A 16232-nucleotide genomic window follows, 5' to 3' on the forward strand; every position below is an offset into this window, starting at 1 on the left:
ACTTGTTATAATGTGATAAATGGAGTATTTTTCGATACTTTCTGGCAACAGAAGAGCCCCAGAGAACTTTCCCTCCCTTCATGTCCCTCCCACGTTTTGTGTTATTATGACACATTTTAATACTGTAGCCATTCTTCCCAAGCAGATGTATCATTTCACCTGATGTTCACCCCTTGTTTCATGTTTCTATCAGTAATAATTTTTTTTCTTCTCATAGAACTCTCTTTATTATGTATTTCAGTTCAGGGTTAGTAAATTCCCTCAGTGCAGGTATCTGAAAATGCCTTCATTTTGCCTTCATTTTGGACCATATTTCACTGGGTATGGAGTCCTGTTTTTTATTGAAGTGTAGTTGATTTACAATATTGTGTTACTTTTGGGTGTATGACACAATGATGAACATTTTATATATATATATATAATATATATATATATATATATATATTCATTTTCAGATTCTTATCCACTATAGGTTATTACAGGATATTGAACATAGTTCTCTGTGCTGCACAGTAGGACCTTGTTGGTTATCTATTTTATATATAGTTCTGCATACATGTTAATGCCAAACTCCCAATTGATCACTCCCTGACTTTCCCCTTTGGTAACCATAAGTTTGTTTTCTATGTCTGTGAGTCTATTTCTGTTTTATAAATAAATTCATTTGTATCTTTTTTTTTTCCTTAGATTCCACATATAAGTGATGTCATATGACATTTGTCTTTTTCTGGCTTACTTCACTTAGAATGATGATCTCCAGGTCCATCCATGTTGCTGCAGATGGCATTATTTCATTGTTTTTTATGGCTGAGTACTATTCCATTGTGTATATATACCACATTTTCCTAAACCAGTCATCTATTGATGGGCACTTGGGTTGCTTCCATGACTTGCTATTGTAAATAGTGCTGCTATGAACATTGGGGTGCATGTATCTTTCAAATTAGAGTTTTAGCCAGATATATACCCATAAGTGGGATCACTTAGTCATATAGTAACTCAATTTTTAGTTTTTTAAGGAGCCTCTATATTGTTTTCCATAGTGGCTGCACCAATTTACATTCCCACCAAGGGTATGGAATGCTCACTGGGCAATTATCTCACAATGACAACTAGGAAGATATTTCAAAATCTTCTGACTTCCTTTATTTCTCAAGGAATTCATCTTCCAGCCTCACGTGTATACATTGGAAAGTAATCTGTCTTCTTGCTCTGGCTGCTCTTAAGATTTTTTTTCTCTTGGGCTATGGTTTTTATCAGTTTTCTCATAATGACTCTGGGTTTATTATTGTTTGTATGTGACCTACTTGGGGTTTGTAGCTCTTCTTGAAATTGTGTCCCTTCTGCCCTTTCTCTGTCTCCCCCCCCCCCAAAGTTTGTGATTCCAGTTACATCCACAGTAGGAATTTCATCAGGTGCCTTCGACTGGGACACACTTCTGCCATCTGTCTTCCTGTGCTTCAGTCTACTGGCCTGTTTTCCACTTAACTAATCTTCTCTCCGGCTGTGTCTAATCAGTTGTTAGATTAGACCTACATCCTGCCTGCTTTATTTCAGTTGCTGTGTTTTTAGTTCAAATAAACATCAGACATTTAAGAGGGGGTTTTCAGTACTCCCTTGAAATTGTTCAACTTGTCCCTTTATTTAAAGTATTTCTCATATTCAACTGTAGTCTACAGAAATCATACGTCTGCATTTCATGTGGATCTGTTTTTGTGCTTTCTCCTCTTGGTTTTCAGTCATATGGTCTTGTCTTGCCACATGCTGGTTAATTTTTGATGGACTCCAAGACATTGTATATGGAAACGTGGGGATAATTTGAGGCTCTGAATTGTATTATATCCAGAGAGCATTTCTTGTGGGTTTTTTTTTTTTTGGCAGGTGGCTTGCCCACACCCTATTAGAGGTCAACTTGGAGTGAAATTGAGCTTCAGTGTTCGTGAGAGCTGGTCATTTTTCTGATTCTCATTTCAGTAGAATCCCTGGTGAAAGGAGTCTCTCGCAGTGTTTAGCAGATCCCTCCTGGATACCTCATCAATTACGGACTCCTCAGGCTCATAGGACTGCCAAAACGTCTGCTCTCCCCTCAGCTATAACCTCTTAGTTGCCTGGAGGTGAAATACGATGCTAGATGTCTGTATTATACACATATTATACATATATGCATTTTGGGGGCATCAGTCTTTTGAGTTCTTTTCGTCATGAAATTTACTGGCAAGTAAGTAGTTTTACCCATTGCTGAAAGTGGAAAAAATCCCTCTTTGGTTCTCGAGCAGATTTCTATATTTATATTTTTAGCTCTCACCGCCTCCACCAGTAGTTAACTTTCACAAGGTTGTAGCCCATGAGGTTAAGGAGTGCGTCTTCTTTTCGTTCTAATTGTCTCTGCTCAGGTTGTGTCTGTGAGCATCCTGTGTCTGTCTGGGGGGGGGGGGTACCCATTCCCTGCATCATCTGGCTTTACAATGTCCTCTTTCTGTTTTCATCTGTCTAGACTGAAGGTACTTTGATTCTTAAGCTACTCTGTACCCTTCAGCTCCCCCCCACACCTCTTCTTTGAGCCAAGAATCCTATGAATTGTTTCCAGTCCCAGAGTCTCTCTCTTCAAGGTGACCCAAGCTTCTGGCAGCTCGTTAAGGGTATGAATCGGTGAAACACGATCATCTAAGGACAAAAATAAATGTTGTTTGTGAAAGTCGCGTTGTAAGCGTTTGCAAGCCTGCCAACAACTGTCTGAAAGGCTGGCTTTGCACCATAGCATTATTAAGTCCTTGCTCAGAATTCACTCCTGGCTTTCTGCACATGTAAAGAAGGAAGTCCCTACTTGTTGCTAGGAAGAGAATGGGGAATATTTATTATATCCTTTTCAGTTTGTATTTCAGTCATTCACGGTCATTATTTTTAAATAAACCTGTGGTCTTGTTTAGATAGATTAGCATGAGTCGACGTAACTTCTTTTCCTGCTGAAGTTAAATTTGTAAGCATCTAACTTATCTGCAGAACACCAGCGGGAACATTGTCTTATTTTATCATTTCTTATCAAATCAATAACCTGGAGTTACATCCCTTCCAGGGAAGGATAACGTCACGACGGCCCACACAGGATTTATTTATCTGTTCTTTGCGGAGAGAAATTAAGGTGACAGAATTGGTGTGTTCCCTAATCCGATTTGAAACGAATCTTTCTGAGATGACTCAAACCCTCTGGCACTGTCTGTTCGCCAGGCTAATCGCTCCACTTGTCAGTTACAGCAGATGGTTATGCTGTGTATTATTAAAGAATTTAGGGCTCCGAGACAGTGAGTAATGTATCCAGCGCTTTTTAAAAAAAAAGGCTGTCGGGTTTTAAATCTAGAACACTGATTGCCACTCTCCAACACTGACTGAATAAGGAAATTATTTATTTGTATGGTATTTGTATTTGTATAATAGTGCAATTATCTCATCCATCATTTACCCCCTAAAGGGACATCATTCCTTTAGGAACATTTCCCTAAAGGGGGAAATGATGTGTTCTGTGGACCATAGTGTAGGATGTAGTAATGACGTGGGCTGTATCGGGCTTGGCGGTCAGATAGGTGTGTGTTCAAACCCCTGTCTCTCTCACTGGCCACCTCTGGCGTGTTTAACGAATGTCTCTGTCTGCAAATTAAACTTTTCACCAGTAAGAGAAGGACTCAAACCATTCCCCTCATAGGGCTGTTGTGAAAATTAAAAGGAATAAATACCTAAGAAGCTAATGAGTACAATTTAAGAATCAGTCTTGAACACCTCGTGAAAAAGACTTGCTATTATCCTGGTCTTTAATGTCATGGATAACGTTATCCTTTTGCTTCCAAGAGTAATTGTTAGCACTTAACTTTAATATTTGGATTTGACATACCATCACGATCGAGAATAAAGAGCCCATATTTTGGTTTCCACTTTCAAGTTTAAGAGATAGAAAAATCAGAATTAACAGAAAGCAACTTCATGAATACAGGGTTATCTTCTACATTAAATTTTTTTTTAACTGAATTTCACCAGAAATGACTTTTGGGGAGAGGTTACTTTTGTCCAGTTTTTACAGCAAACTTATTTCACTTTCTTACCTCTCCTTTACCTCTGCCTCAGGACATTTGCACATGCGGTCCTGTTTTTCTCAGCATGTTCTCCTTCTCACCCCGTCTCCTGCTCAGCTCTAAGACTTCATTTGAGATGTTACTCCTTCAGGAGTCCTTTCTCTCCCGACAAGGTCAATCTGACCTTGATAAACCTGCTTTTGATTCTCTGTCATTTTCGTTTACAGGATTTCTTGCAGATTGTCATTTTACAGTTGTTATTTGCAGAAAGTCCATCTCTGTCCTCTGACAGTAAGCTGCACACGGCAGGTCTCATGCTGGCAGCCCACTCTTCTTCTTCGTACCCAGCTCTCCGTGAATATCCTTTGAACGCATAGATAGGTGCCTCCGTTAACACAGGGATGACCTGGACTTCCTGCAGAACGGGAAAGCTGGGACCAGAGACTCGGGAGCTGGGTCTGTGCTTTGCCAGCCTCCATCTCAGGTCAACTCGCTCAAAACCTCTGGGACTGTGGTTGGAGAATCTGCATTCCCAGGGTGGAGACTCACTTAGGATGCTGGTCAGGCAGAGAAGCCCACATTAGGGGTCACCCCAGCTCACCACGCAATTTCTGCTGTGTGTTTGCAGCGAGGACACACAAATGTGTCCACATTCTCTATACTCTTTGGCTGACACTTGTACGTTATGTTGCTGGAACCTTTAGGTTTTACTGGAATCCAGGCTGGGGGCGCAGGCTTGGCCCCTGACCCTGAATTCCATCAGAGTGGGCCAGCTGCTGTAACAAACAGCCCCTAAATACGCAAGAGTCTGTATCTTGTTTGTGTCCCGCTCAGCCAAGGTGGCAAAGGTGTGCTCTGCTCCACATGGTCATCCCGGGATCCAGGAGCCTTCCATCGCTCTGCTCCGTCTGCTTCTAGGGAAGTCCTTGTCCTGGGTGGCTCCTTGAGAGAGAGTTAGGCTCCCAAGGAGGCCCTGAGATGGTCTGAGCTATGTACCGTCCTTGGGAGAGCCAAGAAGACAGTCGCTCAGATGGTTTTCTGCGGCATTTCATCGTCTTGTGGAATTCCTGCTGAAACTGGAAGAGGTTGTGGGCGGGACACCTTGCTCTTTACCTGACCTGTGGGGACAGAGGGTAGGAAGAGTGTGCGTCACCTCACCACCCAGTCGGAGGGTGACTCTCGTCACATGTCCTCAGCATCCGGGGTGAGAATTCATCCCGTGGTCTCGCTTAGATATGAGGAGCCTGGACACGAGTTGAATGTGAGCCCACGTCCGGGAAGCGGACACTAGTGACAGTGGGCACAGCGCCGGGCCACAGCCCTAGTCCTCGGCAAGCCGTATTTGCATCATGGAGGCAAAACACCCCAAAACAACCCAGATAGGTTGTTTTCAATTATTTGCTTGTCCTAACTGGATTTCACTTTTTTTTTTTCTTTATAACAGATGATAGGTTGGCCTGAAACTGAGACTTCCGCTGGAGTGATGTGTGACCCCTTGTCACCAGCCTCCCCTCAGTTCGCAGACCTCACAGAGACCCCGACCAGCTCGGTACACCCCGTCCTGTTTCTAAAGCACGCCCGTCTCTCTCCGTGTTGCGGGTTTCTCCGCGTGCCTGTGTCCACTCTCACGACCGAAGGAGAAGGCCCCTGCATTCCTTCTCCGTCCCATCGCTTCTCTGAATGCTTTTTCCAGTTGGGTTGTGATGAGTCAGTTATTAGAGAAGAGACCTAGTTGTCACTTCAGATTCCTTCCCTCCTCCGTCACTGGAGTCTTGTGTTAGTCACCGGGTCATTCTCTTACATCTTGCTCTAGGAAGAATCAGAAAAGAAAAAAATGAAGCATCATCCAGCATATATCTGCCCCTTGACTTTCTTTTAGTTCATGGCACAACTTTGGACCCATGTTTCCAATCAGTATTCAAGGATTATGATTTTCCCTTTTTTTCCCCCCGTAAATTGACCCTCATGAATCCAGGCTTTTGTTACCATACGTCCACAAAAGAGTCAACCCAGGTGGACTCTAACTCTCAATGAGAGACCGTCTGAGTTCAATGCTTCCGTAGACATCAGGGATAAACTAACTGAACCCCTCTCTGACAAGGTGACTTTGGTACCTTGCATAAGAACTGTTGGCCTCTCATCTCGGGCAGGAAAGGCTGGGCGGCCGGGGAAGAGGGAGGAGTGCTGGAACGTACTCAGTGGGCTGCTGAGTTAGCACCAGCCATTCCTTCCACCGTGTTTTCCGCCGGGGAAAGAGTTCTCTGTCATTTTGGGTAAGACTGCCATTCTCTGAAGCCCACTGCAGACTAACGATGGAATGGTTGTCTTTCTAGCCGCCCGCGGATAAAGCAGAAGGTGGCCCACGTGAGGAGCCCTTGGAAGCAAGCCCAGAACACCCTGTGGATGCCACCAGGGACCCCAGTCCTCCGGACGCTTTGGAGGTGGTGTCCGAACCGTTTGCCTCATCCAGCCCTCTTGCATGCTCTCTGATATCCCTGGGGCTGGCTGTACCGCGCACCGGCCGTTACCTCCAATTCCAGCCTCACATGATGCGACGAGAGGCCGTCTGCCTCTCCTGCTGCCTTAGGTCCACCCGTCTTGTCTCTGCTGTTTGCCTTGGGTGGTTGGTCCACTTTTTTCCCCCGCTGTCCTCAGCTCTGATACTCATGGCCCCTTCTCTCTTGCAAAGCTGATCTGCAAACAGTAATTCAAGCTGAGAGGCTGTGCGATGTTTTCTTGCAGCGTGAGCTTGGACGCTAGTGCACGGCGGGTCTAAAAAGAAGACCCTAATAGCTGGGAAACCTGGGGGGCCGGGGAACGCTTTGATCCAAATCGAGCATGCAGTGATTTCCTGTTGAAGGAAAGGAGAGATGCATTCTTCTGACGCTTCCTCGTAACAGATACTCTGCTCTTAAACTTCAGACTCTCCGGTGATGCAGCTAATGAAGGCGATGGCTAATGTATTTTCTCTCTCAATGATCTAATGACACCTTTTGATCTTTCCTAGCAAAAATACCTCTAGAGCTGAGTGTGGGGGCTTATGATGAAACTTACTGTTGATTTTTTGTATTGTGTCTGTTTTTAAGTCTAATTTTTTTTTCATTGACGTGTACTCAGTTTACAATGTTAGTTTCTGGTGTCCAGCAGAGAGATTCAGTTATCTATATCCAGACAGACATATATATTTTTTCAGTTTCTTTCCCATTACGGCTCATGACAAGAAGTTGAATGCTGACTTGTGTGTTAGTCAGTGCGGGTTGCTGTAACAAAAATAGCATAGTCTGGATGAACAGGAGACACATTATTTCTCATAGTTCTGGAGGCTGGACGTCCGAGATCCCTTTCTCACCCATCCTGCATCTGGGTGGGACCTGTTTCAGCTTCACGGCCCTCTTCTGTCTCTCTCTCTATATATATAATTATAAATGTAATATATTATTAATTATAAATATAATTGATTATTAATAATACACATTACATTATAAATTATATTATATATTATTATAAATATAAATTATAACTATTATGTATTAGTATAAATATAAATTATAAGTATATTATATATTATTATAAATATATATTGTTATAAATACATATATTAATTATAAATAATACATTGTATATTATTAGTTATAAATGTATTACATATTGTTAATTGTAACTACTAGTGTATATTATTATAAATATAATATATATTATTAGTTATAAATAATACATATTATACTATTATAAATAATATATATTATTAATTATAAATATACTATATATTATATATTAATTATAAATACATTATATATTATTAATTATAATATATATAATTATTATCACCACATGCATATTTTTTAAAATTCTTTTTCTAATTTTTGGTAAAGAATGTTAAAGCAAATGTCTCTTTTATTTTTGTCTGTCTGTTTCAGTGCCAACCAAAAGTCAGGTGTGTGTGTGTGTGCGTTTACACGTTTGTATATTTATATATTCTCTTATACGTATTCCCTAACAGGATGGAAATCCTGCCGTGGCAAGGGGAAAATAAAATATATTGAAACTGTGATTTCAAGTGGTCTTGGCAGGCAGTCCAGAACATCCTAGGCTTTTTTTACGTGAGGAGAATGTTCTCTTTGTTTCACATAGTTGGCTCACCTACGGCGAGACAGAGAGCTTTTGTGGGTGGGTGGGACTGTTAAGTCGATCGTGTAAGTATGTGTGTGAAATGGCCAGATGTTAAAACACATCTCAGGGACTAGTGGCCACAGGTACAACTGTAATTTATAAAATGTCAAAAAATCTCAGGCCAGAGAAGCATCTTCTCGTCGGAAGGTTCTATTCGATTCAGCGTGTGTTTGATTCAAAAGCAAAGTTCTAACAGTTGGCATTGTCCCCCTGAGGAGTGAGGTTCATGTGTAGAACGGATTGCTGAGCCGGGTGGGTGCCCGGGCTGGCTTTCAACGTTTGATGATAATGTCTTCTTCTTTTTTTTTTTTTCAATTGAGGTAGAGTCAGTTTACAGTGTAATGTCAGTTTCCGGTGCACAGCATCATGTTTCAGTCACACACATACATACAGACATTCCTTTTCATATTCTTTTTCATTATAAGTTACTACAAGATATTGATTATAGTTCCCTGTGCTGTACAGAAGGACCTTGTTGTTTATCTATTTTATATACGGTAGTTAGTATCTGCAAATCTTGAATTCCCAATTTATCCCTTCCCAGCCCTTTTCCCCTCTAGTAACCATAAGTCTGTATTTGATGTCTGTGAGTCTGTTTCTGTTTTGTAAATACATTCGTGGTTTTTTTAAGATTCCACATAAGAGAAATTATATGATATTTGTCTTTCTCTGTTATGATTTACTTCACTTAGTATGATAACCTCCAGGTCTGTCCATGTTGCTGCAGATGGCAATAGTCCATTCTTTTTTATGACTGAGTAGTATTCCATTGTATACATATACCACAACTTCTTTATCCAGTCCTCTGTGACGACAATTTCTAAAACTATCTCTGTGGACTTGTCTCCCCTAGGTGGACCTGGCCATCTCTGTGTCCGAGATTTCCATTGAAGAAAAAGTCAAGGTGCTTAGTCCCGAGGAACAGCGGAGGAAGTGGGAGGAGGGACGTATCGATTACATGGGGAAGGACGCCTTTGCCCGCATTCAGGAGAAGCTGGACCGCTTTTTGCAGTGAGGTGGTATGTGGTCACACCATGTTCTGTTACATGGTCCTGTTCCGTAAACACCTCGAGCCCTTCCAAAGGGAAAGGCTCTCCAACAATGTGCCTTTATTGACGGTTGACCAACTTGAGTGCCTCACCTATATAACATGGTCCATCAGGAACCCAGCTTGAAGTCCCATGGGATCCCAGCCACCCATGTCTCCTGGCTTCCCTGGGAAGTCTCTTTTCTTTACACTTTGTCCGCAGAAGGGAGCAGAAATAAACCTCTGGTCGACTGCAGGTAAGGGTCTCTGGTCTTGCTCGAAGGAGCTCAGGGATGCTTCCTGCGACAGAGTCTACAATATGTATCCTGTGGAGGGTTAGATGTCTCTGCAGAACGTATGTCCCAAAGCTCATAGCACTCGTCTATGCATTTAGTCCCCTGGGAACCGTCCAGAATGAAATGTTCTTTCCTTTAAGACTAAGTAGATGTTCGGCCATCTTGAGCGTGACTCTGGTTTGGACTTTGCAGTGCGTGGCGGAGAAGCACCACGGCTGTGGTTTCTCTTCCACATAACGCAGCAGTGATGGACTGCCCCTTTTGGACCTGTCAGAGGTGTTTGGAAGGAAGATTCTAACTGACCTGGGAGAGGTAACCTCTTCAGAACTGGTTTACCTGCTGGTTTAGAAGAACCAAGGGTTGATGGTGAGTGATGTCTGGTGACCACGTGCTCATGGTCACAGGATCTGAGAGGCTCCTTGTCTAGCGGCAGCTCCATTCGAGGTCCAGGACTCGGGACTGCCCTTTGCTGGGTCTCGCTACCTCACTTCAAGATAACAGATGGAGTGACTGCGTTCCCCCAAGCCATTTCAACTCAGTTATTTCAGGACAGTTCTCAATTTGTGACTCTGGACGCTTTATTCCAGGAGAAGGCCTCAGCTTCAGACGTACCCCAGGTCTGCGAGTTAACGCAGTATGGTGGAACCGCTCACGGGGTCTCCCTGTGCATGGCCGCCACAAGGATGATTAAAGACAGATGTCTGTTGCTGTACTGAAGACAAGAAATGCGGCTTGGAAACGTTTGGATGGTTTATTGATCATAGATGTCCTGTTGAAACTCATGAGTGGACACAGGTTTTGAAGAAGGGGAGAGGGCTGTGTTTAAGGTTCATTCAGCGTGTCTGCTCCCACTGTTTATCCCTGAGCGGTTTAGCCCTCTGGGTCAGGGGATCTGGGTGAACTTAGGACGTCACTTGTGGCCTTAGCTTGTGCGAAGTGTGAGCGACCGGGGAGGTTTTTGTCTCTGAGTGTGTGGGTGCTTAACGATCTACAGTCATGCTTGGTTTCGCACACAGGATGCTTCAGGGTCTAACTGGAAATAGCCATAGGGACATAGCCTTCGGCAGGTTGATGAGATGGTCACCAGCCATCAGGGTAATCCTGTACACTGGTTCTGGGGAAAGAACATTGGTGCTGTGTGCCGTGGGGTTGACTGTGAGCAACAAGCTGAGTCTGACATCCACAACTGGTGGTGAGCAGCTGAGCCTGCTCCAGCTCCTCTGGAGAAGAGGGTTCATGCGCATGGGTGGTGGCTCATTGGCCGAAGGTGTACACTCAACACGGACTTCTGTCTTGCATCTACGGTTCATCCCCATGTTGGGACAAGGGCTCGCACATTGCAAGTAAAATTTTAGAACAGCAATGGGGTCTCCTTCTGGTGTGTGTTTGCATGTGTTCTGAGCCATCAGAATAATATTTATGTAAATGTGGCTGCCTTCGTCCTGCAGTAAATTCAAATGGCCCAGTGGGTTTTTCAGAATTGATAGTAGCAGTAAAGTGAGGAGAACTATTTATTTCGTACCCTCGGAAAGCTCATAAGGTCTTTCTAGGGAAGCTGCCCATTTTCCTAGCATTGGCTTCTCAGTTTCACCATCCACCCACCCATCCACCCATCCATCCATCCATTCACCCATCCACTCGTCCATCCATCCATCCATTCATTCATCCACCCATCCATCTACTGACCTATCCATCCACTCATCCATCATCCCTCCATCCATTCACCCATCCATCCATTATCCACCCACCCATCCACCTATCCATCCATCCACCCACCCACCCATGCATCCATCATCCATCCATTCATCCACCCATCCATCTGTCCACCCATCCAGCCACCCACCCACCTATCCATCCACTCATCCATCATCCCTCCATCCATTCACCCATCCATCCACTCATACATCCATCCACCCACCCACCCATCCATCCATCATCCATCCATTCATCCACCCATCCTTCCATCCATCTACCCATCCACATGGTTGTTGAGTTCTCTCTAAATGGCAGTCAGTGTGACATGTCCTCAGTCAGTATATGGAAACATAGGAGAACCTTCAAGAACATTTTAAGGACTTCTAAATAGCACCCCTCAAAAAGGTATAATCCTGTGTTATTTCCTGCAGAATCCCAGTCCCAGAACCCATGCTGTGTAATGAGTACAGAACTATGTACGTCGAATCCCCGAGAGATGTGATTCAATCTATACTATCACTAATGTTTTGGTACACGGAAAGCAGTTTTTTTTTTAATTTAATTGTTCTAGAAATAGTATCCAGTTATTCTTGGCCAGGATGAGATGGCATGGGGAGAAAACGCATTTCCGTATGTGCTGACGCAGTCAGGTGGATTAAGACGTGTAGATTTAGATGAGCGCAATACGACATTTTTGTTCCCCCTAGTTGCTTGGTCTGAACCCGCTGACACCGCCGCCGTCTGGGGCTTGAATGCCCATGGGTTGTCCCAGTGCTAACGAGTTTTCGTTTGGAATTGCCAACTCGTTGGAGGAAAATGGAGTTTCCTGTAGCTATGACACCTAACTTGGGAAAGGTAGATCAGTTCTCCTTTCTGAGTTCCTAGCTCTCTATTCTCTAGCACACAGTGCAATTTGTTCTTAGTGTCTTACGCTTGGAAACTGGATGTTTCATACACCAAGTCTTCCCAACACTCAGAAACAAAACTGGAATATTTTCTTGGCACAGACCACATCTGTTGAAAGACTTCGCTGCAGCGTCAAATTAGACCTAGGACGTGAAATATATTTTGCAGATAAAACACATCCTCTTTTTCTTTTTTTAAATTGAAGTACAGTGAGTTACAGTGTGTCAATTTTTGGCGCACAGTGTCCCAGTCATGCATATACATACATATATTTGTTTTCATCTTCTTTTTCATTAAAAGTTACTATAAGATATTGAATATCGTTCCCTGTGCTGTGCAGAACAACTTTGTTTTTTAATCTGTTTTTATATAGAGTGGCTAACATTTGCAAATCTCAACTCCCAAATTTATCCCTTCCCACCCCCTTTCCACTGGTAAACATGATTGTTCACTATGTCTGCACGTCTGTTTCTGTTTTGTAGATGAGTTTATAATGCCCCATTTTTTAAGATTCCACGTATAAGTGATATTATGTGATATTTGTCTTTCTGTGTCTGACTGACTTCACTTAGTATGACGATCTCCAGGTCCATCCATGTTGCTGCAAATGGCATGATTTCACTCTTTTTTACGGCTGAGTAGTATTCCATTGTGTAAATGTAACAATGTCTTTATCCAGTCATCTGTGGATGGACATTTAGGTTGTTTCCCCGTCATGGCTATTGTAAATAGTGCTGCTGTGAATATTGGGGTGTTTGTAGCAGAAACACATCTTCTTTTAAGTTTAGGAGCCAAAAAATATACCAGTGGTATCTTGAAGACAGCACCGACTGTTAACCATGATGATGAACAGAAAGAATCAGTATGTTTAATATAATCAGATCATCTGGGGACACACTATAGACCCCTCTGAAATATTTGAGGCTCCCCTGACATTTCCGGGTTACACAAGAGTTTACTTCCCCACGGAAGTTCAGTACCATCTCATCAGCAAGAGACTCTTTGCCCGGCGGGATGTACCCCATCAGCTCTTTCTTGGATTCCTCCCTTCCTTACTGGCTCCTGTCCCGACGCAGCCCTCGTGACTGGGTTTCCCTGGCCTCCATCCAAGGAGAACACAGACGTTCAATTTGTTTTTGCATTCGAGTGGGTTTCTTCCGCGGTTGTGGTCGGAGTGAAGGAACAAAGGCTTCCCAGAATTTAGAGCAGAGAGTCTGCAGAGCGTCTGGAAAGAGCCAGGCTAGTTTGTGGGTGTTCTTTTCGGGTGGGGGGCGGGGAGCTGGTTATGGGTGGCTGGTAAAGAAGCCCGCTGGGGCATCGCGTCCTTGAATAGACCTTACAGGGTATCACAGACACCAGGTCTCCTGCTTAGGGAGTCTCTGGTGGCTTTGTGAGTCTGGCAGGGGGGCGGTCCTGCAAGCGGTCTCGGAGGGCTGGCTGCTGCCTGTGGTCCCCTGTCAGCACCGCACCGGCGTCTCCATCCTTGCTTTCCTTTCCCGCGGCTGGCACCTTCCCCCCCAAGCTGATGTCCGCTTGGTGTCTCTCCTTGGCACCCTACAGGGAGGCGTCCCCTGCTTCCCCACCTACCATCTGTCCCTTTAAGTCGGGCAGGCTGACCTCTGACACGGGCGGACTGGAACACTGGATATTCTCAGTGCGGTGAGGAAGCATTCGGGGTTTCCTTGCCGATGGCACAGGGTCCTGTCTCCCAGTCGGGCGTCTGTGTTCTGGCCACCAGAACTCGCCCAGATGGCGTCAGCAGGATGAAGAATGTGTGGTGAGCCCACGTCTGCGGCCATCCAGAGATAAAGGGGCAGCTGAGGAGCTGGTGTGGGGAAGAGGCAAGACCTGGAACCGCGTGTGGGAGGCACGGGGCGGTTTTCTCTGCCCCACCCAATCTGGACCAGGTGCCCTTTGGTGCCCTTCGGCTCCAGAAGGCAGAATATCTTTTTTTCCTCTCTATTAAAGTACAGTCAGTTACAATGTGTCAATTTCTGGTGCACAACATCGTGTCCCAGTCATGCATATACATGCATGGATTCCTTTTCATATTCTTTTTCATTATAGGTTACTGCAAGATACTGAACAGAGTTCCCAGTGCTGCACAGTATGAATTTTTTCTTTATCTGTTTTCCACATCGTAGTTAACGTCTGCAAATCTCGAACTCCCAATTTATCCCTTCCCACCCTGTTTCACCCTGGTTACCATAAATTTGTTCTCTGTCTGTGAGTCTCTTTCTGTTTTGTAAATAAGTTCATTTGAGTTTTTTTTAAATAATTAATTTTTTTTATTGATGTACAGTCAGTGTACAGTGTTGCATCCATTTCTGGTGCACAGCATCATTGTTCAGTCATACATGTACATGTGTATATTCGTTTTCCTATTCTTTTCCATTACAGGTTATTACAAGGTATTGAACATAGTTCCCTGTGCTGTACAGTAGGACCTTGTTGTTTATCTATTTTTTTTATATACAAACGTCTCTTTTTAATCACCCTCAGGAAGAAAAAAAAATGGACAAGTGTTCTGATTTCTCCACATTCTCGCTAGAACTTGTCCTAGTATATTTTGATTTTTGTTCTTGCCATCGGGTGGGTGTGGAGCAATCTCCACTGTGGATTCCTTTTGCATTTCTCTGATCGGTAGTGATGCTGAGCATCTTTGCATGTACAGAATACCCATTCCTGTCACCTTTAGTAAAGTGTCTATTTACCTCTTCAGCCCATTTATTAGATCCTTTGCCTTATTATGGAGTTGCATGCAAATTTGCAAATATTCTCTCCCAGTCTGCAACTGCTCTTTTCATTTTCTTAATGGTCTCTTTGAAATGTGATAAATGCTCATGTATCATTTTTTTTTTAAATAGGCGTTCCGTGTCTTATCTAGAAAATCTCTTCCTAGCCCCAGAGGGCAAAGATTTTCTCTTAAGTTTTCTTCAGAAAGTTTTGTGCAGGTCTGTGTTGGATTTTGAGTTCATTTTCGTGTTGTGGTGTGAGCTGAGGGTCTAAATTTGTCTTTTTGCACGTGGCTATCCAATTGTGTCAGCACCGTCTAGTGAGCCCTCCACTGGATTTCTTTAACAGCATGATAAATTTTATTTTATTTTATTTTATTTTATTTTATTTTATTTTATTTTTATTTTATTTTATTTTATTATTTTAATGGAAGTATAGTTGATTTACAGTGTTGTGTTACTTTCTGGGGTAACAGCATAGTGACTCAGGTATACATGTAAAAATATTCTTTTTCAGATTCTTTTCCATTATAGGTTACTACAGGATGTTAAATAGAGTTCCCTCTGCTGCACAGTAGGACCTTATTGTTTATCTGTTTTATATATAGTAGTGTGTATCTGCAAATCTTGAACTCCGAATTTGTCCCTTCCCCACCCTTTCCACTTTGGTAAACCATCAGTTTGTTTTCTGTGTCTTTGAGTCTGTTTCTGTTTTGTAAACAAGTTCATTGTATCGGGTTTTTTTTTAGATTCCACATGTGAGATCATATGATATTTGTCCTTCTCTGTCTGACCTATTTCACTTAGAATAATGATCTCTTGGTCCATCTGTGTTGCTGCAAGTGGCATAATTTTATTCTTTTTCATGGCTGAGTAGTATTCCATTGCATAAATACAGCACAGCTTCTTCATCCAGTCATCGGTCAATGGACATTTAGGTTGTTTCCATGTCTTGGCTACTGTAAATAGTGCTGCTATGAACACTGGGGTGCAGGTGTCTTTTTGAAGTAGGGTTCCTTCTGGATATATGCCCAGGAGTGGGATTCCTGGATCATATGGTAAGTCTATTCCTAGTCTTCTGAGGAATCTCCATACTGTTCTCCACAGTGGCTGCACCAACCTGCATTCCCACCAGCAGTGAAGGAGGGTTCCCTTTTCTCCACAGCCTCTGCAGCATTTGTCACGTGTGGCCTTTTGAATGATGGCCATTCTGACTGGTGCGAGGTGATACGTCATGGCAGCTTTGATTTGCTTTTCTCTGTTATTTAGCGATGTTGAGCATCTTCCCGTGTGCCTGTTGTCCACCTGTTTGCCTCCTTTGCAAAAAATGTCTGGTTCGGTC

At 43.3% G+C, this 16232-nt stretch overlaps 1 protein-coding gene across 5 annotated transcripts in view; it reads left to right on the forward strand.

Moving 5' to 3' along the window:
• Positions 1-10917, forward strand: part of GYG2 (glycogenin 2) — a 29676-nt gene extending 18759 nt beyond the window's left edge. For all 5 annotated transcript variants that reach the window (XM_072955896.1, XM_072955898.1, XM_072955897.1 and 2 more), the window contains 3 exons: positions 5506-5610; positions 6395-6502; positions 9085-10917. In XM_072955896.1, the coding sequence (XP_072811997.1) occupies positions 5506-5610; positions 6395-6502; positions 9085-9246 (375 nt within the window). In that variant the 3' untranslated portion in view covers positions 9247-10917. The remainder of the gene's footprint in view (positions 1-5505; positions 5611-6394; positions 6503-9084) is intronic.
• The last annotated feature ends 5315 nt before the right edge of the window (positions 10918-16232 follow it).

This window comes from Vicugna pacos, chromosome X, assembly GCF_048564905.1.
Source record: "Vicugna pacos chromosome X, VicPac4, whole genome shotgun sequence".
Classification (NCBI taxonomy): Eukaryota; Metazoa; Chordata; class Mammalia; order Artiodactyla; family Camelidae; genus Vicugna; species Vicugna pacos.